The 27252-nt window shown below is 37.8% G+C and overlaps 1 protein-coding gene across 2 annotated transcripts; it reads left to right on the top strand.

Moving 5' to 3' along the window:
• The first annotated feature begins 44 nt into the window (after nt 1–44).
• Nucleotides 45–27252, top strand: YTHDF3 (YTH N6-methyladenosine RNA binding protein 3). 2 transcript variants are annotated; one of them, XM_030011530.2, is made up of 5 exons: nt 45–429; nt 2573–2597; nt 8069–8154; nt 9547–11139; nt 22732–27252. In XM_030011530.2, the coding sequence occupies exons 1-5, from the start codon at nt 406–408 to the stop codon at nt 22753–22755; spliced, it is 1752 nt and encodes a 583-aa protein (XP_029867390.1). In that variant the 5' UTR covers nt 45–405; the 3' UTR covers nt 22756–27252. The 2 variants fall into 2 exon arrangements, with proteins under 2 accessions (XP_029867390.1, XP_029867391.1); XM_030011531.2 differs by lacking the exon at nt 8069–8154 and having other exon boundaries at nt 82–429.

The raw sequence follows: 27252 nt of genomic DNA, 5'->3' as shown, positions 1-27252 counted from the left end.
CGGGCGCGCGCGCGGGCGCGGGCGCGGGGCAGTTTCCCTCCCCACGTGACATGGAGGCGGGGACGGGAAGGGAAAGGTCAGTGGCGACGCCGGCGGAGGGGGAGCGGAAGGTCAGGGCGCCGCGGAGCGGAAGTGGGAGCCGGAGCCCGTCCGCCATTGTGGGGAAGCGGAGCCCAGAGCAGGGGGGGAAGCGGCGCTGCGTCCGGCCGGCCGGCTCCTTCCAGCGGGAACCCGATCGGCGGCGGCAGCAGCGAGCCCAGGCGGCGGCGACAATCAGGCGGCGGCGGCGGCGGGGAGGAGGAGGCGGAGGCGAGCGGCGCGGCGGGCGGGCGAGCGGCCCCGGCGTGCGGAATCACTCGAGGCCCAGGCGGAGCGGAGCGAGGGGATCGCGGCTCCCCGTGAAGAATGTCAGCCACCAGCGTCGACCAGGTACCGGCCGCGGAGTGGCGGGGGGGCGGCCGCCCGCTCCCTGCCCTTTCCTCTTCCCCGGCCCGTCGTAAGCCCCGGCGGGGGGGGCGGCGGCAGCGGCGGCCGGGCGGCCACCTGCACCTTCCCTCGCCGCCGGGGCGGCGCGGTGCTGTTCGCGGCCTCCTCCCTCCCTCTCTCTTTCCCTCTGCGCCGCCATGGGGAGCGGCGATCAATCGGAGCCGGCGGCGCCCGGGATGGCGGGCCCCTTTCCCAGCCCGGCAGCCCCTATTTATAACCGCTGATCCGCGGCAGAGCCGCTCCGCCTCCCCGCCCGCAGGGCCCGCCGGCGCTCAGCGCCGCGCCTCCCGGCCCGCCGCCCTGCCGGCTCGGGCACCCGCCCGGCCGGCCCCCTTTGTGCTCCCGGGCCGCCGGCGAGCCCTGCCCGGCCAAGCCCCTCCGGGCGCCCGTTTCCTCTCTGCGCTCCTGTGGAGCCGCGGTGCCGGGCTCCCCGCGGCGCCCGGCTCCCTCTCCTCGCCCCTGCGCACCCCATATTCTCTCTGGCTCCTCGTCACCGCATCCTTTTGCTTCGTGCCTTTCTCTCTCCTCACCCACCTCCTCTCTCTTCGGGCCTCTGGTTTCTGCTTCTTCCCCGCGGCCTCCGCTTCTTCCAGCTGTTCTCCTCTGTTTCCCTCCGTGCGCTGTGCTGCACTTTTTTAGTCGGTTCTTCGCGGAGCTTAGAGTATGTTGTTTTTTGTTTTTTTTTTAATCTTTGTTAGGCCTCTGCTGACCTTTTATTTTTGGCTGGAAGCTATTTTGTCTTGGTCTCTGCTTCATCCATGGGCCTCTGCCACTCCTCAAAAGTTTTCGCCCTGCAGTCCCCTGCCCCCTTTTATTTTCTCTCTGTGCCTTTAATGTTTTGTTTCTTTTGTCTCTGTGCATGCTCTCCAGTTTCCTTTTATGCACTTATTTCTAGCTCATTGATCTCCTAGCTTTTCACTGCTCTGTCTTCCACGAAGGCAGGCTGCTTCTTCCCAACTTTTTTAGTACCATGTCTCTTGTTGGTCTGTGCATGCCTTTGTGTCTGGATTAGATTCGTCCCAAAAGATGAGTTGGGGTTTTTAAGGTTACAGAGATTTTTCTCTGGTTTGAGGAGAGCGAGGTGACTAACCAGTGCAGTTTTAGGTGGAGCAGTGTTAAAACAGTCTTACGATAACTCTGAGGCAGGTGCACATGAAAGCAAGATGGAGGTGGTTGCCTTCTAAACTTTGAAACCTCTGAATACTGAGTTTTTCAGGACTAAAAATTGTTAGAGAGTGACGGAGCCTGGAGACTCACTCGTGCTTAGTTGTACATATGTGAGAAGATGAATTAGATTTTCATGGGCTAGCATTTGTTTTTGTAAGCTATTTTATTTTGCTATAGAGGAATTAAGGATACTGTAACTTGTACTGTTACAGTGATTCTTAGTGCACGACAGATTAACAGTGTTTTGTAATGACTAATCCTAAAAAAAAAAAAAAAAAAAAAAAAAATCCTCCTTAAGGTATTATTTCCTTGTGTGAAATCTTCATACAGACTGTATCATTTTCTCAATGTAATTGCCTAGACAAGGAATGCACAACTCGTAGTTCAGCTTACCATATCACTGTATATTCTTTTGTATACCTAAAAAGCAAGGCATTGTTGGTTATTCTCTGATAAGTACCCATCAGTCAACTTAAAAGATAACATATGATAATGAAGTTCTAATGAAGTTCTACTACTGGCAGTAATCTTAAGCTGCTAACTTTCTTTGTTCTTTTACTCTATGCTTTGTTTATTGCTTATATTTCTTGGGGAGGGGTGGCAATCAAAACTCATCTGTTGTTCAGGTTTTCAACACCATTTAAGCTTAATGTGCTGTAAAAGACTAGATTATTTCAATGTTTTTTTGGTGAAGTTTTTTCAATTTTAGAATTATTTTGTTGGGGTTTTTGTAATAATTTATATGACATTATTTTATATAGTATAATTTTTTTATAATAACATGTTTTTAATTATATTTTAAGCTGATATTTAAGTTGAGAAGAGCAGAATTGGCAAATAAATGGAATTACCCTGAAGTAAACATTAGAGGATTCTAACTGAACTTGCTTTGCTTTTTTTTCCACTTTCCTGTATACAGAGACCTAAAGGACAGGGAAATAAAGGTAAGTTGATTTCTTGTATTTCTGTATAAAACTCTAATTTTGCTGTTTATGGAGATTAATATGTCTTCAGACAATTGTGGGATGAGAATGTAGCTATAGGATGTCTTTTATTTCAGAGCAAGATGACAGGAAATTGTGTGCCAAAATGTTATTTCCCAGCTTTTTTACTGTGGCACAGTGGTACATCAATTTAAATTGTTTTATTTTGCAAATGAAGATTAATGTCAGAAGTCAGACGATAACATAGCTATTTCTTTTTAGCTGACTTTGTGATATGCTTGTATAATCGCTTTGAGAGTACACCTTGGGCCTTTCTGTGCAGTGAATAGAATCAGTGTACTAGAATCATCAGGAAGAATCTTTTGAACAGCTTCCTTAGCTTGCGAGGCAATAGCCATGTGACTATTTAGTTACTCATATCTGTGAGCAGAACACATCACCTTCCTTATTCTCAGAAATTTGGTGGGCTTTTCTCTTCATTTTAGCGTCAGTATAGAATATTCTCTTGGTGTTTGTAGGCCTTCTGCTTTTCTACTTTTTTCATGTTTCTGTCAACATCTTAGTTTTTAAATACCATACTCAATGGGGTTTCTTCTCTCCCACAGAAACAAGGAACTAACTACTTAATATTCTTCTCTCTCAAATTCTTGGCAAGTCTGTCGTAAACAGCATCTCGGATTATAACTTGCAATTTATTTCTGGTCTGGAATTTGTTATCTTTGATATAAAGGCTAATGTTCTATTTGGGAATTCTTTTTGCCTGATCAGTACACTTGTGTCCATTTAATTCTTAGGTGCTTAGCAAGCTGAGCTATAGAATAGCATGCACACAGCTATCTTCGTGTGTTAATATGCTTATTATTTCTTCATGCAGTCAGGAAACTGGTGTGTTTTGTTTTGGGTTTTGGGTTTTTTGGGTTTTTTTTTTTTTTTGAGCTCATATACTCTTTGCCCCCGCTGTTCATTATCTGAACTAATCTAATTCTTCTCTGTGAACTGTCACTTAAGGTTATCCGCAGCATACTTATTCTATTATTCTGTCTACGTGCAGATTATCTGCTTCTTATTACATATATTGCTTACAAGGTAGCACATGGTTCCTGGATCTTGCTGAATTTGGCCTGTTCCTTTTAATTTCTCTTCATTCAGGGAAAAATAAACTTGTGTTTACCTCCTCAGACCTTCTCAGTTTGGTCATTTTTGATTACTTGTTCTCTCATATTCTAATACTTCTACCTTTTGGGTTTTTTTTTTTTTTGTTCCCCCAAACTGAAGCTTTTAACTATTTCTTTGTGTCTTTGAAATAGTTTGTGTTTATACCTTCCTGCTTGCCCTTAAATGAGAGGAAAAGTCAGATTCATTTTAGCAAGTAGTTTGTGGCTTCATGTTCTTTGAATTACCATATCTCAGTTTTAGTGAGGTTAGAGATGCACCTGTTAGAGAATCATACAAGTAGTTTTTGAACTATACTCCGTATATATGAATTGCAGTGAAAGTATTAAGCATTTCTGTTTGGGTGTTACGTTGCAGCTTGTTTAGTAGTGAAAATGCACAAGTCAGCTTTACTTTAACTTATTTATGTTAGCGTATTTTTGTGTGCTATAATTTGTAAATGCTGCGGAATGTTTGAATCAAAACACATCTCTTGGTTTGCTATGTAATGATGAGATTTTTGCATTTCTGAACTTGGATTTTTATGGAGTGCATCCTTCTAAATAATGGATACTTACTATGTATTCTTCTGGTAAGACTATGACCTAAATGAAAACTATAGTGAAACAAAATGGTAATCTCCTCTATTCTGTTAAATTATTTGGTATAACGTCTATTTAATGAAACTGCTATGATTTAGCATTACATTAAAGGGCTAGGAGATTAACAATGGTAGCACAGTGTAGCACGAGTGATTCGCTTTGGGTTAGAAACTTTTTCAAGAGGATAAATTAAGTCTGTATCAGCAATCCTTACTGACCACATGTTAGCAGACAGTAATCTTTTTTCAGGTGTCATGATAGGTCCCATCTTAAAGGAGTTTTGATGGAAGATGTGATACTGAGTTAACAGACTACTCTGAAGTTGGTTCTGTGCATAAGAGTAATAATGTTAGAGGATGGTAAAAAGATTACTGTCCACATGTCTGGTAAAGCAAATGAGAGGATGTGAGTGAGCAGTGTAAGGGGTGTATGCATGGAAATAGAGTACTTTTCATATTGAAACAAAAAATACTAGACCTGCAAATGACATTGGGAGGTAGCTTATTTGTATTGTCTAGGAAAATGTTTTTGATGCTTTATTCTAGTCGATTATAAATTGGTATACAGTGCTGTTTGCCTTGACCAGAATTTGTGGGATTAAAGTTCTAGTGTGTAGAACAGTACTGTCCACCTGTTGTGTCAGATGTTAATGTTGGTATTTCAGAGATATGAATGAGTAAAATATCCTGTCTTGAAAGTTTTCTTATTCTAATTGTCAGCTACTATACAGTTGACATAAAACATCAGAACTGACATCAATCAAATGACGTCTTACAGTGGCGTAGTGATAGGGAGAAATTGGCATTCCCAATACTCCCCCCCCCCCCCCCCCCAGCCCCTTTCTTTTGTTTGTTGTGCCAGTGTATCACACCTGTGATAGGAAAGTGCTGACTTTTGTTTACATATATATATATATATATAAAAAATTTTGGTTTTGTAGTAGGCGTAAACATAAGCATTAGGTTGAAAACAAGAATGAAATGTTCATGTTTCATTTAGTGTTTATTCTCCACATTAATTAAGGTGTAACGGCTTCTTCTAATGAAAATTTTATTCTTATGCCTTTGGCCATCATTTGTGCATTTTGCAAGTGGTTATTCAAAGGATAGTAGCAGTTAAAAGAATATAAGCTTTCAGTTCCTTTATTTGATGAGTTGTTTTTTCCCAATATCTAATTACACTGTATGTTTTCACAGTGTTTGCAGAAGTATACAGTATTTTCAGGATTGGATTGATACAGATATTTTTAGTAACTGTAGATTAGTTTCGATTAGTATTCTTCATCACTGCCCTGTTCAGTTGGAACACTTAATGTGAGATTTTGGGAATGAGGCATGCATCTTAATCTGTTTGCTGTTGCTAAATGTGTGTGTGGGCTACCTTCTTCATTATTAACTTGTTATGTAAAGGTAGAATGAAAAGCCAAAGAAACAAACTTCTAGTAATGCTATTTCACTGGAAAATGTATATATTTACTAGGAAAGATGTTGGTATAGAACTCTTGTGTCATTGACTTAAGATCTCAATACAGAATAAATAAGAATGAAAATACATTTACAAGAATATTCTGTGTTAGTTGTAATGGCAGACCAAAAAAAAATTCTGTCTTAAGTGACCTTTAGATACCTCTGAAACAATAAACGCAGCAGATGCATGTTTTATGAAGATTAGCTGTCAGTATGAGGAGATTAATTTTGATAGGATTCTAGTCTCGACATGCAGCTGTTTATTCCTTTATTTGTGGTTGCATGCTTTTAAGAAACTTGTATGCCTCCATCTATGTTTTTCATTATAACAGAATTCTATTTAACATTTGTGCTCTCCATAGTATTTAGTCAAGTCTAAGCAATGGGCATGGCATGGACAAAAGATTTTGAGGCTCATCCCATGTGTGACTGGGCCAAATATAAAGAAGAATATAGCATTCCAGCTCATTAATATGTTACCATTGTGTGGAAGTTCAGGATGATTAATGACCTTAACTGAAACTCCTTATTTAGGGAAAAAAACCAAACCCAACACCTAATGTTAATTTAAATTTGGTATTTAATCTAGAAATACTGTTCTACCAAGTTTTAAAACCCATTGTGCTCACCATTGCTGGTCATACTTGGCTGTAGCTAGTATACAAACGCACTGTGCCAGTTTGTAATAACTGAAGTGTCAAGTGTTCTGACTCTTAAAACTCCAGGAAGACATTCAAAACACAAGTTGCTTGATTTTTTTTCCCAGATGCTTGCTTTGAAAAAAAAAATCTTCTGTTGTTTTGTGTTAAATTATGAATTTTCAGCTCTTTTTACTGCTGTCTGAAATTAATAATTTTTTTTCCAGAATTTTGGTTATTCCTTGTGATTATATCTATCCCTTTGTCATTTTTTCAGCTAGCTTCATTTCCTGAAGGCAGTTTGGTTTAGAGGTGTTCAAGTCAAATGTGAAAAAAATTGAAGTGACTTGGTCCAGGCACCACTTGGTTTGCAAAGTGAACTTTGGGTGGCAGAACCGCCCCCTCTGCCCCAATGAAACAGAAAAAAACCCACTCTTAAACACTACTTCCAACACAGTTGAAGGTTTAGTTACATGGTTGTATATACCTTTCAGAAGTTTTTCCTAGAAGAGGGAGACTGCAGAGTCAGCTCTTAACTCAGTGTCTCCAGCTGTCAGAAAATCTGCTGTTTTGTTTTAACTTTTGCTGTCATGGTTTCTCAGTGCACATTACTGATCACTCTGAAACTTGTTTGTTTGTTGTTTGGCTTGTTTGTTGTTTTTTGTTTTTTTTTTTTTTTCACTGAACCTGTTTGATAAATAACAAAAAAACTTGTATTTGGAACAGCAGTAATTTATTTTTGAGAAGAGGTCTTCATCTTCAAGTTGTATAATTGCAAATTGCTGGTTTAAGTCCCTGCTCTGCTTTGCACCATGGGAAACAATGGAACTTAGTAGAAATTTGTGCAACTTGACTTTGTTTGAATAGTAGCTTGGGGGAGGGTGGAGAGACGCTTCAAGTAATTTGGGCAGCTGGAAAATCCCAGGTAGGTGTAATGCCTTAGATGAAATTAAAGGTAATAGGAGGCCAAGAAGAGCAGGTAGGAAGAGATTCCAGTGTATAGTGGCATATATGTTGGGAAAGGATTGTAATCACCCTTGGGGACTTTAGCTCTTGTTTCTGTTTTGCTGTGTACCCTCTGAGGTTCAGAGATGCCGCTAATGCAGTACAGTATAATATTTACGTAGGAAATACAGAATTTAATAGCTGAATACTAGTGCCCTTTATGGTTGTCTTGGTGGGTAACTGACTTTTGTCCTGGCAGGATAATGTTGTATGTTGCAATTTTCCCTGAACCTATTGAATATGTCTGATCTGATTGGTCTGCACATTTGCACTTGGTCTGGTACTTCTGGAAACGCTGGATTTACTGCCTGTGCAAATAAGGTGTGCCTATAGTTTTTCCTCTGTCTATGGAGCTCAGGAAAGAATAGTCAGGAGTAGTCTGCTCTGGTTGCCATCTTTCCAGACCTCTCCTGAGACTGATTGGGATCATCAATAGAATGAGCCATTTTCTTTAAATTTAGCAAAGTGGTGTTTAACAATAACATGTTCAGTCTCAACATAGCACAAGTAGAAGTATTTCAATGTGCAGGTGACTAAGTAGCATTGTCAAGATTAAAAGCACAACATAGATCTTCCAGAGGGTATACCTAATACAGATTTACTTTTAGTTTCAGTACAAAACGGTTCGATTCATCAAAAGGATGCAGTAAATGATGATGATTTTGAGCCATATCTAAGTAGTCAGACAAATCAGGTAAGTGAACATTGTTTAATATTTGAGTTAATTTTGGAGTTCAACTGACTTCCAGACTTCATTAATTTTTGGATGATATTTCTTAGCTAGTATTACTTACTTGCCTGAATATCCATTGAAATATAATTTTATATCTTGTCTTGTCTTATCATATGATAACTTAAACAGGTAAAGTCTTTAATAATTCTGGAAAAGATTCAGTTAAAAAGCATGCTCTGATGTCTCCTGCTCTTGTGTTTGTGCTCTGACTTCAGAAAGATGCAGTTACAAGAAGCTTGAGGAAAAAAACAAACCCAGAAAACAAAACACAAACCCCAAAACAAAACCCCACACCTTACATTTACAATGAAATCATCATAAATGGGATGCAGTTCAAAACAACAGTTTCTTTGGCTCTGAGAAAATAGTAACTGCGTGGATGTGATTTCCTTTGAAGCTGGTAGAAGTAGCTCACAGTTGATGGCATAATAGATTGAAGCTTAATATTACTGGTATAACTCTTCTGCCAGGAAGTTAATGACTTGTTTTCAGAACTGTGAATTGTCTCTAGTCAAAAAGTTAGTACTCATTAAATTAAGTTTGTAAGTTATAGTGGTCTTGAGAGGGGGAGAAAGCGCAAATTATTAAAAGGCATTGAGAATTTTGCTTGCCTTCCCATTTTTTTCAAATAATACAACATTAAGGAGGCATCAGGTAGAGGATGATGATGTGCGTTTTTTTCCCCCAAAACAACATCAAAAGTCATGTGGGGGTTGTCCTTCAAATGTCTTGGAGCTTTATCTTCTCAAGAAGTAAATGCTGTGATTTCCCAGGAGTCTTGGGAGTGGAATTTGAATTTAGCTAGCAAACTTTGTTCTACTAGGCCACAGATAGTACTTAATGCCCGTTCTCAATAGTGTGGAAATGTTACAGTTTGATTGTTCCGCCTGAAACAAACAGGCATCCTTGCATCCTTTTCACTATAATATTCTGGCAGATGTCTCCAATTAGAAGTGAGAAATTTGACAAAACTAAGAATAGCAAAACTTTAAACCACAGTTGCACCTATTTTTCTGTATTTATGAAACTGCAGTTGTCATGGCTTGTTTTTTAAAGTAGCTTGTTATTTTCTTGATACTGTTGACATGGAGGCATCTTAAGCCTAGCTCAGTAACTGAAAATAAAGATAAAATATTACAAAAAATGGCGCTCTTCAGTGCTTTGAAAAGGTCTTTGGAGGAAGAAATGGCCCTATCTAACAGATACCTTGTTCATCTTTTATGTTGGGAGGAATGGTGGAAGTTACAAATGCATTCATATAATCCTGAAAAATGTTTTGGACTGTATTACAGGTTTTTTTTTGCCCTGAGCATAATTGTCTATATTGCTGATTTTTGTTTTATTTTCTTGCAGAGTAACAGCTATCCACCAATGTCAGACCCATATATGCCTAGTTATTATGCTCCATCCATTGGATTTCCTTACTCTTTAGGCGAAGCAGCATGGTCAACTGCAGGCGACCCTCCAATGCCATACTTGACAACTTATGGACAGATGAGTAATGGCGAACACCATTACATACCCGATGGTGTATTTAGTCAACCTGGGGCATTAGGAAATACCCCTCCATTTCTTGGGCAGCATGGATTTAATTTTTTTCCTGGGAATGCAGACTTCTCTACATGGGGGACAAGTGGATCTCAGGGACAATCAACGCAAAGCTCTGCTTACAGCAGCAGCTATGGCTATCCACCTAGTTCTCTTGGGAGAGCCATAGCAGATGGACAGGCTGGATTTGGCAGTGATACTCTGAGCAAGGTGCCTGGGATTAGCAGCATTGAGCAAGGCATGACTGGACTGAAAATTGGTGGAGATATGACGGCTGCTGTAACAAAAACTGTAGGTTCAGCTCTGAGCAGTACAGGTATGACAAGCATTGCAGCAAACAGCGTGCCCCCAGTTAGCAGTTCAGCACCTAAACCAACCTCGTGGGCTGCCATTGCAAGGAAGCCTGCTAAACCTCAGCCGAAACTCAAGCCTAAAGGTAATGTGGGCATTGGGGGCCCTGCTGTACCACCACCACCTATAAAACACAACATGAATATTGGAACTTGGGATGACAAAGGGTCAGTGGTAAAAGCACCCCCAGCCCAACCAGTACTGCCTCCTCAGACTATAATCCAGCAGCCTCAGCCATTAATTCAACCACCACCACTGGTGCAAAGCCAACTGCCTCAACAGCAGCCTCAGCCACAGCAACCACAACAGCAACAAGGACCTCAGCAGCAGGCCCAGCCTCACCAGTTGCAGCAACAACAGCTGCAAAACCGCTGGGTAGCTCCTCGTAATAGGGGTGTGGGCTTCAGCCAGAACAATGGAGCTGGTAGTGAGAACTTTGGTTTAGGTGTTGTATCCGTCAGCTCCTCACCTTCTGGTGTGGAAGTGCATCCAGTGCTGGAGAAACTAAAGGCCATAAACAACTACAATCCCAAAGATTTCGATTGGAATCTGAAGAATGGACGTGTGTTTATAATCAAAAGTTATTCAGAGGACGATATTCATCGCTCCATTAAGTACTCTATCTGGTGTAGTACTGAACATGGTAATAAGCGCTTGGATGCTGCTTACCGTTCCCTGAATGGAAAAGGCCCACTCTATTTACTCTTCAGTGTGAATGGCAGTGGACACTTTTGTGGAGTGGCTGAGATGAAGTCTGTTGTGGACTACAATGCATATGCTGGTGTCTGGTCTCAGGATAAGTGGAAGGGGAAGTTTGATGTCAAATGGATCTTTGTCAAAGACGTTCCCAATAACCAACTGCGGCATATTCGCTTGGAAAACAATGACAACAAACCGGTTACCAATTCGAGGGACACTCAAGAGGTACCCCTAGAAAAAGCCAAGCAAGTGCTTAAAATAATTGCTACTTTCAAGCATACCACCTCAATCTTTGATGACTTTGCACATTATGAGAAGCGTCAAGAGGAGGAGGAAGCCATGCGTAGGGTAAGAAATCAATGTCCTTATAGTAGCTCTCCTGTTTTTTCTGGTTTTGGAAACCTCGTTTTTCATACAACTGGAATTTCTGTGTGTGAGTATTGAATCAGAAAGTGGTGCTTTTTACCGAAGGTGTCTGTACTTGGTATAACTGGCTCTTAATGAAAAGATTTAAGTTCTTGTAACTTGTTTTAACACAGGCATGTGTTTAACCACGATACTAACATAGGCCTGCATAAGCAGACTTGTGACATGTTTTACCCTTCAAAGTAAACAAAAACTGAATTGAGTGTATTACCTGTAACTGAAGTCTTCTAGTTTAGATTTTTATGGTTTCTGGATGTCACAAAAAGGACCTCAAGTTACAGGAGAAGCTTACTTTATTTGACATAACAATTTAAATTCAAATTCTGCTTTAACAAAATGTTAACAGCATGATTACTGTGAAAAGCAGGTTTCTCCCTTGATTCAATTTGTCTTTTGTACAGTTGTGAAACATGGAAGTGATACAGTGATGACTTGTACAGTGTTGGAATCGTTTTTTTGACATTTCTGATAGTGCATTTCCTAAAACAAGTAATGTGTAGTTCATTTCTCCAAAATAAAATATACCTATGATAAATCTGTAGAGAAACCTTTAGTTTTGGAGGTATTTCAGAAAACCAGACAAGGGAAAAAGGCATTTAATTTAAGCTGTTTTATAGGACTTGTCTACTTTGTCTTGTGTGTACTCTCCCTACTAATAACATTTATGTTCACCATCATATTTACTTTTGCTATATTTGTTTTCTTTCCAGACTTGCTAGTAACTGTAAATAATGATTTGTCTCATGGTTAGAAACATTTCAGGAACTATCGTACCAGTTAGATGATGTGCAAGTATTCAGAAAAGGGAGTTTGCATCAGTGCAGTTGGTGGTAGTGCTCTCTGTTCATCTTGTCACACCATCTACTGAATACCCCCTCCCCCCAAAGTCTCTAGGGCTTATGCTAATTAGGGGCCTTGTGGGATGCAAAGTCCTGAATTTGTTCACTTCTTGAAGTTGCCACAATTCTGGCTGCATAAGAATTTCATATGCATCACAGCCCCCTTACTTCTCTTAGGTTTCTAGAACTGCAGTGGTTCTACCTCTCTTGTAAAGTGTGTTGAAGGATTAGGAATGTACATCTCCTATAGACCAGTGTCGTGCATACCCCAAATCAGTTTTGTAGTTTAATTGCGCAGCTCTGCAATAAATTGTCATGTTGAAAGTTTTTTATTGTTTGGAGGCAAGATGAGTATCCTATTTGGGTGTGTAATGCCTTTTGAATCTTTTTTTTCTAAAAAGAAAACTGAATATGCCCTAAATCAGTATCGTTACTTCCATGCTATCTTGATGATGGGAGGACAGGCTGCATTCTTAACTAGTATTCACTGTAAGGGGAAAACTTTGACTTTTTCAGGCTTTATTACAACCTCATTGTGATTTCAGTAACGTTTCAGATGGATTAAGATTATCCTGTTTCTCTGTAGCCATCGTGTTTCAGTATGTTCTTAATTTTTTATGTTTTAAGACGCTCCACAAATAACTGGTTTGCTTCCAAAGTATCTACTTTTGTGAAAAAACTTATCAAAGGAGTCATAATTCAGACATGCCCTAGCAACTCAGGAAGATAATGTGTTTTATTTGTGGTTTTGTTCCCTCAGTAGTAGATGAAAGCTACGAAATGTAATGGAGGGGGTAACATAGATTGTTTGTAGTGTTTCTATGTATGCTAAACTTAAAATTCAAAGTACTAAATTCATCATTTAGTAGGTCTCTAACTAGATGACTGTGATTATGCATGTTTGTGTAATAAAGTAACATTGCTGTTTCGTTTAATATCTTCAGGGAAACATATAGTATCTGTATGACTCAAGTACTGAACTCTGCATTTCTCTGTTAAGTTACCTTTCCCAATATTATTGAGAGAAAACATACTTGTCAACATACTTGCATAGTAGGCACTGAGTCTTCTACAACATTGTACAAATTGGTTTTGTGACAAATTATAAAAAAAATACTTCAGAGCTGCATATCTAGTTGTGAGGTTTTATCTTTGTAGAGGGATTTTAGATATGCCTGAGGCAAATGAGTATGTACTTAAAATATAGGAAGTCCAAATTAAACTAATGACAGCTACTGAGAGATCATCTTTATCATTCTCTTATGATTGGGTGTAGATCTTATACCTCTGGGTTTCTCCTTTTATCACACAGTATACAAACAACCTGTCTTTAAATTGTAAACATATAATTGTTAACTCTTTTATGATTCAAGAATAGTTTGGAAATGCAACAATCAGTATTGTAAACACTGGTTTATGGTTAATTGAGTAATCCTTTATTACCTAGCGCCAGCTAGGCTTTCATGGAGCTGTATTTAAATTCACGCACTTTCTGCTGCCAGTAGAACTGTGTAAATTAAGTTCATCCCCATTTTCTGTGGCAATCACTTTGTTTCCAGTGTTTTGGTCATGAAAAATGTGCTTATTGCTGTTAATAAAATATTAAATACATAAAGCAGCAGTAGTCATTTATATGTTCCTTAAAGTTCAGTTAATGTTTTGTTGTTGCATAGCTGGTAACAAACTTTCATACAGCCAGTGATCTGGTAAACATAGTAAACAGCATATGATTTATGGATTTAATTTACTCTATAACTGTTCATCATTCCAGCTAACTTATTTTAAAATAATTGGTTGTAAAAGTTTTTAATCTTAACAACTCAGGGGGATCAATAATTAATTTCCAATATGACCTAGCAGTATGTTTTATTAAAATATGGCAGTATACTTATAAAAGTGCAATGAATAATCTGTGATTAACAGAAGAAGAAACTTTAGTAACTTTGCCATTTAATAAAGGTTACTTGCAAATGACTATGAATAGTCTCTTTAAGCTTAAATATTAGAACTCTAGTGTCTATCACTGTTTGATGTGACCCTGGTGTGGGTAAGGTATCTACAAGTGGGGTTGGAAACAAATTTGTGCAGTAATCATTCAGACTTTTCTTACGGCTCAGGTTCCAGTGTCCTATTTTAAACATGTAAGTGCTGTGATCTTTCACCAAAGGAGCAAAGAAATCAGTGACGTTTTTCATGAGTTCTGTCAGTAGTATATTAAAATAATCTGAAATTGCATTAGTCCTTAGTTTGAACTACTGCTGCATGGTGTAAATGTGCGTATTTGTGTGCAGATTATTTAAAAACGTATTTGATTGCTACTGCCTTCTGTTGAAAGACAATAAGATCTAAAAAAAGGAACAGAAGTCTTAAAACATGCCATTTAAGAGCACATAATGGCATTAGGAAAATAAAAGGTATTGAAAAGGAAACAAAAAAAAAAAATCTGTGTTAGTTGTGCACCTGATCTTCAGTAAATACATGGATCAAAATGAAATGTGTCTCTGAGTAAAAATGCAGTTGTTGGAAGATTACAACTTCCTCACCCTCAGGTGGTGGCTTGTTAACCTGCAGCTGCTTGTTGTCCTAGGGCTTCCTTTGGGGCTCTTTAGTGCAGAGTTCTACTTTTGTAGCATATAATGGAAAAAAATATCATGGTTCCATGCAACTATAGAATGCTTTAGATTCTTTTCTTCATGAGATAGTTCAGAAAAATAACTAATTTTTATCCGTGGGAGAAGACATGCAATATATGTTTGTGTTTATCTAATTTACATTTGGAATTTTTATTTTCAGGAAGCCTTTAAATGGCAGGTAAATAAACATTTAAAATGTTAGCTTTCTCCTGTTGTACTACATATCTTGTAATAGGAATGCTGATATAGCTAAAATTTTCTGACTCTTAAAAGGAGTAATTTCTTCCCCCCCCCCATTCTGATACTAATGTAACTTTTGCTTCTCTGATAATTGGGTCATAATCAAGCTGCAGTGTTAAGCAGTGTAACTCCTTTCCATTCCAGGACACTGCTGACTTTATGCTTAGTTTGATATTTCTTGAAAATATCTTAAAGGAAAGAGGGAAGTGAGAAAATGTCCATTAAGAGCAAACTGTAGACACTTTGTCCTCCCCTTACCCCCCAACCATCAACTCCTAGGTTATAATATCAAAGTCAGATATAGATACATCCACAGTCCTTGTACAGGTCAAGGAAAACAGGTAGTTGACGAACATTTTTAATGTAGTTAAATGATAGTTGTACCGGATGACTTTTTAAAGCTTGTGTCTTTACATCTAAAGGAGGTTCAAAACAGTAAATGAAACAGGTTACGTAGTATCTTGAGAAACTTGTGCATTTCCTGTATGCTTTTGATGTTTCAAGGGCCATTATTTTGCAATTTCCTTGAACTTGATGTTTATCTACAGTTTCATTTTCATAAATCAAAGTGATATAGCATGCTGCATGTCTGTTTTAAGAAAAAACAATATGCTCAGAAAGTAGAAACAGAAGATAAATTTTTGCTCCTTTGATAATCATGAGATGAGTATGTGCCCCTGGTCTTGGGAGAAGAGGATTACTTGGAGCTAGAATAATTTTAGACGTACTGATCCAGAATTTTCATCCCATGATGCTGTGCTTATTTACTGTGTCTTCATTTGCTTTTGCATCTTTAGTCTTTTGGAAACAGTTAAAAATGACCTGCAAGTTCTCTTGTTATAGACACATAGATTTCAAATGTGCCTGTTTTCTGTGCATTTGATAGAGTCAGTTGTTTCTGTTCAGAGGTAGGGTTTAGAATTTATTACAGGATGGGGATACTATGGAGAGGTCTGGATGTTAAAATATGGTCTCGCATAGAGTGACTCTGTAAGAGTTTGAGTAGTGGTGTGGTCTGCATTACTCTAGCAAGTGAAAAGATGGTGTAGTAGGGAAAGTGCAATACTGGACTGTTGAATTAAAAAGTTGGAATGTAATTAAACTCACAGGTGGTCTTAGTTTATAGCGACACTTGCATGGATCTTGTATTGTTTTTCTTTTTAGTTTGAAATTCCTACTTGCAAAATCAAGCTTACAGAGTCCCTTCTTACAGAGTGGATTTAAATTCTCGACTCTGGGACTTGAAAGTCCAATTTCTCCTGTAAAATAGGGACCCCTATTGGAAAAGCTAGGTATATCAACCAAATGGTCTACCTTAATGCTCAAGAGACCGGTCATTTTTGGAATCTAATTCTTTAGTGTTCTTAAATATGAAGACTTCCTAAGACAAGACTTCAAACTTGAATTGAGCTGGATCTGTGACAGCTCCACCTTTTCTAAATGCTGTGTCTTTAAGTTGTAGTTTTTAAAGCAAAGGAGTAATTCTAAATCTCTTCTTCTAGAGCAAAAGCAGAACCTTGAGTGTGCATGAAGAGCTGTTAAAATTCATGCAGTAACCTTCTGCTTCCTGCTACATCTCCTCAGATTGCACTGCTCTATTAAGAACAAATTTACTGGAACACTGATGCTTTTCCTTGCAGTTTGCAGGAAAGAAATATGCTTGCATATTGCAAGGGAGTTGCAACCTGTGTGACTCTCCATACAGTACTTCAGCCTTTCTTCATTGATTTGTACCACAGATGAGCTAGTTAGCAGAAACTCCAGTGAACATTGCTGGTGGTGCTTTGCTGGAAAAAATGGCACTTTAAAACCATGCAAGATCTTGCATATCTAGTAAAGCTGTTTCTGTAGATTCAGTTGAAGTAGGATTGTTTAAGTTTTGTATCAAAATTGATTGGCTTTAACCTTCAGATTCATCTAGCTGAAATGATACATTACAAAATTTGTATCAGATAAGCGGTTTGAGCCCAGTTCTTTGTGAGCAGCTTTTCAGAGGTCTGGTAGTGTACTTAATATTGACAGGTAATTATAATTATTGTTTTGCTTCTGTACCTAAGGATTATAGTCAGTTGTGGAAAAGTAAACATAAACTTGCATGTTCGTTGCACTTTCATATAGAATATAATGATAAACCAAGATAAAATAAGTTCATGTTTCCTCATGGCAGACTGGAATTTGAGTTACGTGTGTGCAAAGAGCATGAGTGGTAAGACTTAAAGAAAAATTGTCAGAGAAATTCTTCCCCAGTGTATTTTGTAGGCCCTGCAGTGGATGTCATTTCCCTTCCCAATGCTACTATAGATTTCTTAGCGGAGCAATTAAATAAAATCATCTTCTTGTTGCCCATGGGCATCTGAGAAAAATTAACAAATGTGTCAGAGTCCTCTTTCTGCTCCTTTTGCTGGGACAGTGATCATCACAATGCAGTTTCTATAGATGTAGTTAGAAGCTATCTGTTTTCAGTCTTCAAAAGCCGATGTTACGCTGTGAGCGTTGTTAACAATAATGAGGATCTACAAGCTTTATTTTTTTTTTTTTTTACTTTTTAATGAACTTGCTGAAATGGCTGTCTTGTAGCTAATTAAAATCTGATATTTCAGTGTGTAATGATGTACAGCACTGAAAGGAAGCACTTGCTACTTGTAGTTAGAATTGGCCGATTCATCACTGAAAGTGTCCACCTGGGAAGACAAGACTGGAAGGGCTTTTCTGGCTCATGGAGTTCAAGCTTGGTTTCTGCAGAGCACTTCCTCATTGTGTTTTATCATATGATATCTTTAAAGTAGTTGGATTTCTTTCTCCACCTCTGCCTTCTGAATGTTTGTACCTTGTTATTTAGTGTGCTGTGGAATTTCAGATGTGGATTAAGTTCTTATTGCCTTTGTCGTTACCATAATAAAATAATATGGTCTGTCCATGTTTCACTAACAATGCATGTATCTGCTTAAATTTAAATTTATTTACCTTTTTACTGTAATTTGTTCACATTTTTACTATTGCTAAGTATGTTTCAGAGACTGAAATAAGTAAAATGCCATCAAAACTAATAATAAGAATAAATAATTTAGAAGGCTAGGTCTTGTAGTTTTTCAGACTTTCTTAATGTTTATATGCTTGAAAGCCTTATTTACTCTCTGGAGTTCAAATGATCTGCAGCAGCAAGGTCTCAAGATGAGTATTAATTCATAAGGCTTACCAGAAGGAACTGCTCTGGAGTTGTAAAACATTGTTTGACTTCCTGTGTTGACTTTGATTTTTTTTTTTTTTTTTTTTTTTTTTTTTTTAATTTATGCCTTGTATTTTTCATGTTGGGATTAGAAGAAAATGAGTGTTTAGGGAGGGGATGGCATCTCCACAGGAAAAATTTCTAGGTCCGTGTGAGGTTTCTAGAGATCCTTCCCATCTGATGCTTCCTTCCCATCTTCCCAGAATTCCCAGAAGTGCTTCTTGGAAAAATGTATTTAAATATTTTTATCTGGTTTTGAGGTAATCTCTGTCTTCAGGAGATTTACCCTTTCTAGTTTGGAATTCAAGAGTGAGAAGTTAAAAAGGACCTTTACTAAAACTTTGAAGTTTTGTAAAATAATGTAGTTTATATTAATAGCCAATGATATCCTTGTCATAAATGGAGAAAACTATTTCTAGCATTTTTCATTTTTCTCAGTAATCTGTTTCTCATTGTGGTTCTCAAGCACTAAGGTCAATGTTTATGCTGTCATAGCTGTAATGGCACACTGTGGTGCAATAAACTGCAGATTATGGCTCATGGCATTAGTAAATGAGATTTCATGAACTTTGCTGTGGCTGCTTCTCACCACCTCTACAGCTGTCTGTTCTGCCTCTGCCAGGTGTTCCTGCCCACGCAGCAGAGCTGGCAGAGATGTGTGCCTGTGCCTCACTTCACAGAATGCAGTCTGACATGTTAGCTTACATTGCAGATGAGCAGGGCTTTTAAGTTGAAGATTAAATCGCAGTTTGCAGTGAAGCAACTAAGATGTGCTACACGTTCCCTTCTGAAGCTGCTGGGAGAATGCTACCTCTTGGGAGAGGGGCAAAGCAGACAGCTTCAGGCATAAACGTTTTAAACATTGCAGTAAGATGCAAAAGTTTGGCAAAATTCTAGGGTTTTTTTGCAAGTGTAGCCGATTGTGCTGGAGGTGTGTGTGTGGGAACTCAGCAATTTGCCTGTGCAAGTTTGCAATCCTGGATAGCTTTCAAAATGGACATCTTGAAATGCTTGCACTTGATGAATTGCTATAAAAAAGCAAAAGTCCTTCTTTCAAATCCACCTTCCCTCACCTTGAGCTTCAGTTTGTGGGATCTTCGGGGGAAAAAAAAGCCATACAGCTGAGGACTGTAGTAGCTTGTTGGGTTTAGGCTACCATTTACATTTTTGCTACTTACAATCAGGCTTTTTCATTTACTTTCTTTTTTGACAAAAAAATTCCAAAAGTCAGTGTTATGGGCATCTCAGTAGTTTCTTTCAAATCAGATCAGGAAACATTTTTGTTGCTTTGAATTTTGAAATTTTGTTAGCATTGAGATTTCATTAAATCTGAGGATAGATTGCAGCTAGTTTTCAGCACAGGATCATTTGATGATTGCTCTGAATTCAGAGAACTGAAATTTGGAAGTAAGTCAGCCTCTCAGTTCAGATCAAGTTAATTCCATATTTTTGTACTAGATCGACGCATGTTTCTGAGGCCCAAGCATTTTCAGGTTCACTTTCACTTAGTTTTGTCAGGTTGTGTCAAAACTTATTTGCATGTGTGAAATCTGCTCACCACATAGTCTGCACCTGGCAAGTACCTTTAACCAGCTGATACATTCCCACATTGTTCTAATTCGAATGGTACTTAATTTCCGCATCCTGCTCATAAACTCCCTCTAAAGTTGGGTAACCTCACCATGGTGAGCTCTGAAGTGAAGTTTGGCAGGGAACTTAAATTGACTGGAGAAGCTTTTTATCCAAGAGCATTTGCAAGAGATGTTGCAAAGGTTTTGCTTGTCTGAATGTAATAAATGAATAAGAGATGTTGGGTGAAAGGGAAATGTTAGTGGAATCCAGTCAGTTATGCTGGAAACTTCCTCTGCTCTGGTGGTGGAAACCTGCTGGGGATAAAGTCTTCTGCTAGTTTGTCTATAATCACTGTTTATACAAAAACAATCAATCAAACAAAAGCCACCCAAAAACTCAGAAGAGGAATACTTTTTGAGATGGGAAAAGGCAGTGGTAGTGACTGTGATCTGACCGACAGCTGTGGGGAAGATTAGTTTGCTTTTGAGTTTAATACCACTACCTGCATTTTGAATAAATCAGGTTTTCTCTCTGTCTGTTTTGCTGTAGAGTGCCAAATGTTACTGATCCCAGTATCTGAAGAATGTACTGTTCACTTGCATTGAAAAATGTCAAGTTTATATGTCTGCTTTAAGTATATAAATATACGTAACTTTGAGACTACAGGAAGGGTGTGCTGGTGTTACTTTGAAGCCTTTTTCCTCTGTAGAATTCAAAATGGACTTGAAATTTGTAACACCTCCTTTATTTCATCCACTGGAAGCAGGTAGTCAGGATATCATTCACTTTCTATTTTGATTTTTTATGAACTTAAATGCCTTTTGAGTTCAGGGGCTACACAAAGCACATGGTCAGTCCATTTACTGTGCAGCAGTTTGTAATGCAGAGAGGCTTTCTACACGGCTTGACTCAGTGGTTACATATGTAATACTTGCAAATGGACCAGAATAGGTGACTTTATCTGTATATAGGTAGAATTTAAAATTGTTAAAATACTGAGATTTCATTACTTAACATCACAGTTTCATAGGCTCCTACTTAATACTGCAGTAGTGTTTCTCAGCACTTTCTGCAGTTCTTTCAGTTGAAGTCTTCTCATAGTAGAGGAATAATCTGAGATGTGCATGAGCAGGCTATTTTTGCATGCCTTACATGCATAGTGAGGCATGAGGCCAGTGATATTCTGTTTTCAGCCTAGATGTGTGCTCTTATCAGTCATTAATACAAACTGATATGTTACTATCAATCTTGCATTTTAAAAATAGTACCTTACTATGAAAATATTAGTCATGTCTCTTTGAACTAGGAAAAAATGATTTCTGGTAGAACAACGCAAGTATTGCTCTTGGTTTAAATATACTGAAGTTTTGCCCTAGAGAATGTCCAATCTTAGATATACAGCTGCTGGGACTAGGAGCTGCTTATTGGGAGCAAGAACTCTGTGTGAGCTTTACTTTTTTGGTGTTCATCTTGAAGCAACTTGGAAGTCTGTCTTCGAGAGGACTAGACCATCAGCTGTACTCTAATAACCAGTATAAATGTTATGTATCCTCTTTCATTATAGTGTCTTTTTAGCAGAATTTATTTGGGTTCATACACTAATTTGCACTTTTCCTAAATAGTTTGTAGCATAATAAAGTTTCAGCATGGTATCAGATAGAGTGGTTTTGAAGTCATTGTTCAAATGCCTCCTGGTTTATTTTGGTTTTCACTGCTATGTTTATGTTCCATTTATAACATGCTGTGTAATGCATTAGTAATAAAAATACTGGAAATTAGTTTTTTGTTCTCTGTTAAATGGGGGAGAGAACCTACCTCTCTTCCATGAAGGTGTTTTAAAACATATCTGTAACGTGCTCAGTTGTACATATTAAGAAAGGAAATGCTATTGGAAGATAAATTCTTAGTTTCTTAAGAGTCAAACTACAGTGTCTTTTTAGAGTCTGGAAGATACATAATGAAGGTAATGAGATATAGTTTATTGATATGTTTTTATTTTTTTCCTAGAGGTAGTCATAATGTCTATGTGTATGTTTATCTTAACAAAGTAGAGAAAATGGAGGATGACGATAAAGCACTGAAAATGTTATTTACTCTGTTAGACTTGTAATACAGAGGAAGAATTTGTTAGTCCCTGATAGAGATACAGTGCAGTTAGTATTTTTAGCTTTTAACCGTAGAAAGTTGTTTATCATTGTTTGTATTACACAGATGACATTACGGACTTTGTTCCTTTGCACCAAATGCCACATCTCGCAGTGCTGCGAGGGCTTTGTAATGAATATGGTTTTGACTGCGACTCACGCTTGCATTCAAATGGGTTTTTTTCCAGCCATTCCTACCTCACTGGGTTTGCATTTTGTTATTAAAAGTAATTTCTAAAAAAAGTATGGATGGCTTTTTTTTTTTTTAAATTATTTTTCTTGCCATTTGAGCAATGTGTTTGTATGGAGGAGGAGGTAGTGGGCCAACTTGTTCGTTTACCTTTTGATCTTAAGAACATTGAAACATTTTACTATAGGGGGCCTTGAATGAGATACCTGGGAATATGAGCTTTACTTTTTCAGGGATATAATGGATGGAGAGTAGTATATTTAAATATTCATGCAGAGCATTTTTGAACAAGTTAAGCGGAAGATTTAGGGTACCTCTTGCCTTGTTTGTAGGTCCCTTGGTCTCCTTACTCAGTTCACTTTGTCCAATATATTTTATCGGAAGTGATTTGAAAGTAATGTTATAAAACCTTTTCTTTTTGATAGCTGTTTTTTTTAACATATTTGCCTTTTAGTTTGACATATACTTCTGTGTTTCTTTTTAAGAAGTTGACTTGAACTAGATATTTCATGTTCCTGAAAAAAAGTGAAGCTTTTTCCTTGAAAGCTTGTTGCCTGATTTAGAGAAATTGCAAGTAATGCAACTGCTCTAATGAGAGGAAAGCAGATAATGTTGAACTGTGTGTATTAACATGATTTTCCTTTTTGTTTTGTGTTTTGTTTTTTTTCAGGAGAGAAATAGAAACAAACAATAACTATATGGAGATGTCCTGCTAGAATTACAACACTAATGATGTAGACTCTGGAAATGCCTAATATGTCTAAGAAGACGTTATTAAAGCTTTTTTCTGCTTAAGGTGACATCTTTGAACACTTTAACACAAAATTGACTCTTCTTGTAATGGTTCTCATCAGTGCATCTGCCCTTATACTCTCTCACCAAACACACTTGAGAACTGTACCTTCGTCAAGCACTTTCTGTCCTGAAGCTTTTACCAGTATCTGCTGTCTTTTGTATTTATGCATCCTAGCTAAGGCACAGGAGACCGAACGAATGCAAGGATTCATTAACTCTTTGAATTTGTTAAATACTAACATTTAACCATTAGAAGTGGTTCAATGACGTGAGATTCACATTGCTTCAACTTAATTTTTTCTTTGTTGTAGTTTTTTTAATTGTCAGTTTTTAGCTATTCAACAGATTAAAAGCAAATCATGCCATATTTAGTCCTGGAGTAAAACTCAAGTCTAAATGTTCATGTGAAAATTATTGTAGTAATCTTTTAATATGGCAAAGCAACTTTAAGCTGCAGTTTAGCCAAATGAAACGTAACAAAATTATATTAGAATGACATTTCCCTTGTTTCAAACTGTTTGGTGTAAGAGAATATTAATATGCAGCTTGGTGGACACCACCAGTTAATGCACATTTCTTTATTTTTTTTTCTGTAACATGTATACTGAAAAAAGTGCATTTGTCTGAGGAACTGTTTGTTTGCTACCACTCAATGAATCTCAGTTTTGAGTAAATGTACCTCAGTCTAAATCAGACTTTTTATGACCTTTATAACTACATTTAAAATAATCTTTAATTCCTATTTCTGGGTGTTTGCAAGCCTGACAGATTGCTATCATGAAAGTGAAAATTTACTCCTCTAGGTGATTCACTAGCTAAATAAACATAATTCTTGTTTAGCAAGCATATACTCTGTTTCTCAAATTTTTTTGTTTCATTGTCCCAACATCCAGGTGTTTTTTCCCCTATTCGAAAATATTTTGAGAAAAATACTTTGATCCATGGATATGACATTCATAGCCATGTTAACATGATTTTTGTTAGAACCATGCAACAAGAATTTTAGAATACATATTAAACTGGGTAATTCTATACTAGTTTTTAACTTCTAAAAATTATATCTTTTGTTTCATTTTATATAGCAACACATTCTATCTGCTGGAAGAGAATATTAAAAAAATGTTAAGCGGGTGTATTGACTGTACAAAATACTGAACAGCCTGTACCAAACTCCAGGGATAGCTTTCTCTTTTTAGAACGGCAATGTAGAAGTCAGATATGTTATAGCTTAAAATAGCAATACCACATATTATTTGAACGTGTTTCATGTCTTACTGTCCAACACAGATGTTTATATTGTGTTTCGAGTCCTTCATTTACAGATTCTGGCAATCAAAGTTCTGGAACTTAAGTGGCAAAGGTTTGTTTTGAATACAGACTATTTTGCTATATTTTACTTTTGCTCTTCTTAAGCCCCTTGCACTCTTCTAACCTTGCAGACACAAAAAGTTCAGTACACACTTATTTCTTGCTCATTATTTAAAATATTGTTTGAGACTGCGGAGTAGCAGATATGAATCTTGATTTTTACTGCCAGTGTTCTGGAAGCTCAAAAGTGAAGCCACTCCCATATTTTTGAGAAAAGAAGCAATCTCACTTAAGTGCAGATGTGTAACAAATAGCAAGTGGGGTAAGGGAGGGATAAGCGAAGTGCATATTGTAAGAGGAGACCAGGAGATAAAGGTTTCAAGCCCAAACCCTATGAAATTTGGCTTGAGCCCAAAAATTGCTGCTTCCATGCATATCTGTTTCTTGCTAACAGGTTTTATAGCTATTTGTTTCCCTCTGTTGGCTGACTTATGGATTACTGCCTATTGTTCCAACTGTCATTGATCAGTTGAAGTGGCAAAGGTCAATGTTGTGAGTCCAAAAAATGTAGTCCTTCTCATGATCCTTCAAAGGATCAGCATGTTTCTCCTTCTTTGTTACAAAAATATCTTATGAAAATGCACAGAAGTTTCCAGTTAAAAGAAAGCTACTGTTAAGAGTCAGGTATTCAGGAACTGATTGCATGTGCAACCTTTAGTTTGCTTCCACTGCAGTATTCATATTTTTGCAGGCTTTGTTAGTATTTCCTGCTTTACCCCTTGCCTCTTTTATTCTAATAGCATGAGCATTGCTCTTGGATTGAATCAGGTTTAGTATAAAGTGGGTTCATCACTCTGTTGCAGACTTTGAAAACTTGGAAAATGAGACAGGATTGCAAGAGAAGGAGGTGATCACGTTTAGAGAGCTGTGACAGTTCTTACACTGTTCCAGGATTGTTAGCAAATCTACAAATAGAAGAGTGTCATTGCTGATGGTGTTAGTCATGTTGTGACCGATTTGCCGACTGCTGAGAGTTTAGTATGTGCAGCTGAAATTAAAAGGAATTTTATGTGCATATAAAGTTCTGTAAAAATAGTATATAACATTGTAAAATCAGCTATGGAGTGCTGTACTAGTTAATGGACATGTGAAACTTCTAGCCTTCAGCTTCCTTATGCACGAGTTCTTTTCCTCCAGAAAGAAAAGGAATGGTGCTTAATATCTCAAATAAATGTAGAAATACATTTTTTTGGTCTGATTTTTCAATACAGTGAAGTTGTTGTAATGGCTGCTTGCTAACTTGCTAATGGAGGAGTCAGTGGAACCCCTTTTCTGGTCCTGATACCTCCTCCTTTGTGTCAGCATTTGTTTTCCTGTGATCCATACTGAGTCAGTTCAAGATGTTTTCTGCTGGTTTAACAGTCTGGGCAGTTCTCTGTGAGGTTAGATGTTTAGAAGGGAGATGGTGGGAGGGGAAAGAAGGAGGTTTGTCCTTTCAGAAGCAGGTACTCACTGTTGAATAAGCTTAGCTGCACTATAACTACACACCTGTGGGTTGGTGAACCAGAGATGCAGCAGAATGTTTAAAACCGAGAAAGGCTCCCAAGAAAAAAAAAAATCAGTCCTGTATTCAGTGTAAGATTTCAGTAGTGTACAGTAAGATATGATGTTATCACACACATTTAGTGATACCAGGAGGAAGGAAGAAATACCGAGTATTTTGCATTTTGACTACTTTTTCCACTTTGAAGAGACCTGAGAACTCATGTAGTAATGTTATTGCTGAAAGGCTTTTCTTACTAAAACAAGTGGGACAAATTAAAGTTGTATGATCTTTGCTAATCTGAGTCTCTCTTGACTTTGTAACATCAGCATCTTTAACATAAGGGTTTTTGTATTTGACAAGAAATAACTCCTGTCAGTTGAATGCTCAGGTTGCTGGCTTAAGGAAAACATGGGCACTACTTTATTTTGAGGGACTTGGATTGGGAAAAACCTGATATTTACAACTAGACACATTTCACTGCTTCATGTCTTTTGCTATTCTAGGTTCTTCTTTTTGGATACTCTGGCAGTTTCATAATGCACTGTCTGCAGAATTTAGATGCAAAAGCCCCTTGCCAAAATGATTCTCATCCCAGACAAATCTGTGGCACCAAACAAAAGATAATGTTGAGCTCTTAGTCAAGTGCAAAAAACCATAATATTTAGGAGGAAGCATCTTAAATATTTTTCACTGTTTAGTCAAAGTTCTATTTTGAAGTTGCTTTCTATTTCATAGCAGAATTTACACACTTCAAATATATTCCTTAAAAAAAGTAGTTTTAAATAAACTGTTTTGATGTGCAGGTGTCAGTGCATCTTTCCTAGCTAAAAGTGAGTTTAAGCAACAGTATTTTGAAATCTGTAAGTAGCAGTTACCTTAATTTTTCAAAATTGGTGGCTCTTTCACCTGAAAGATATTTATGTACTGCAGCTGATTCTAGTGCAGTGAAAATCCAGTGTGGACAGTCTTCAAATTCTGTGCAGCACTAATTTTTTAAATTAATAACTCTAGGCATTCAAATGCAAACCACCCTTTAGGAATGGATTTTATGTTATTTTCAAAGCCATTTGAATTCATTTTTCCTACCATTTTGTTAAAGAAATACACACAGATTTTCAGTGTCTTATCCTTTTGCCAGGTGAAGATCCATATAATTTACTGATAAATTAAGAGAGATTAAGAGAACAGTTCTTTTCCATTCAGTTGCAGCAAAACCTTGGTTTAAATTTTCTGAGGGATTTTTGTGTGCATTAGAGTATGGTAACTTGGATGAGAGTTCTTTGGCATGAGAACTGACCATTTAATCTTATTTAATATGTTTGAAAGTTTCTGTGAAAGTAACATGTTCACATCGTTATTTATTCTGGTTTCAGCCTGACACATCCACCATAGTTTAGCGTGGGAGGGGAAAGAATTTCTCTATGGGTTTGACCTCATATAAAATTAAAATATTAGTGTACAGCTGGCATGTTTTCCTCAAAACATCTGTTCTATACTGTCTGTTCTACTTTATATATTTTAATAAAGTGCATTTTAATATGA

This window comes from Aquila chrysaetos, chromosome 4 (genome assembly GCF_900496995.4).
Source record: "Aquila chrysaetos chrysaetos chromosome 4, bAquChr1.4, whole genome shotgun sequence".
NCBI classification, from domain to species: Eukaryota; Metazoa; Chordata; class Aves; order Accipitriformes; family Accipitridae; genus Aquila; species Aquila chrysaetos.
This window is presented reverse-complemented; position numbering and strand designations above follow the sequence as displayed.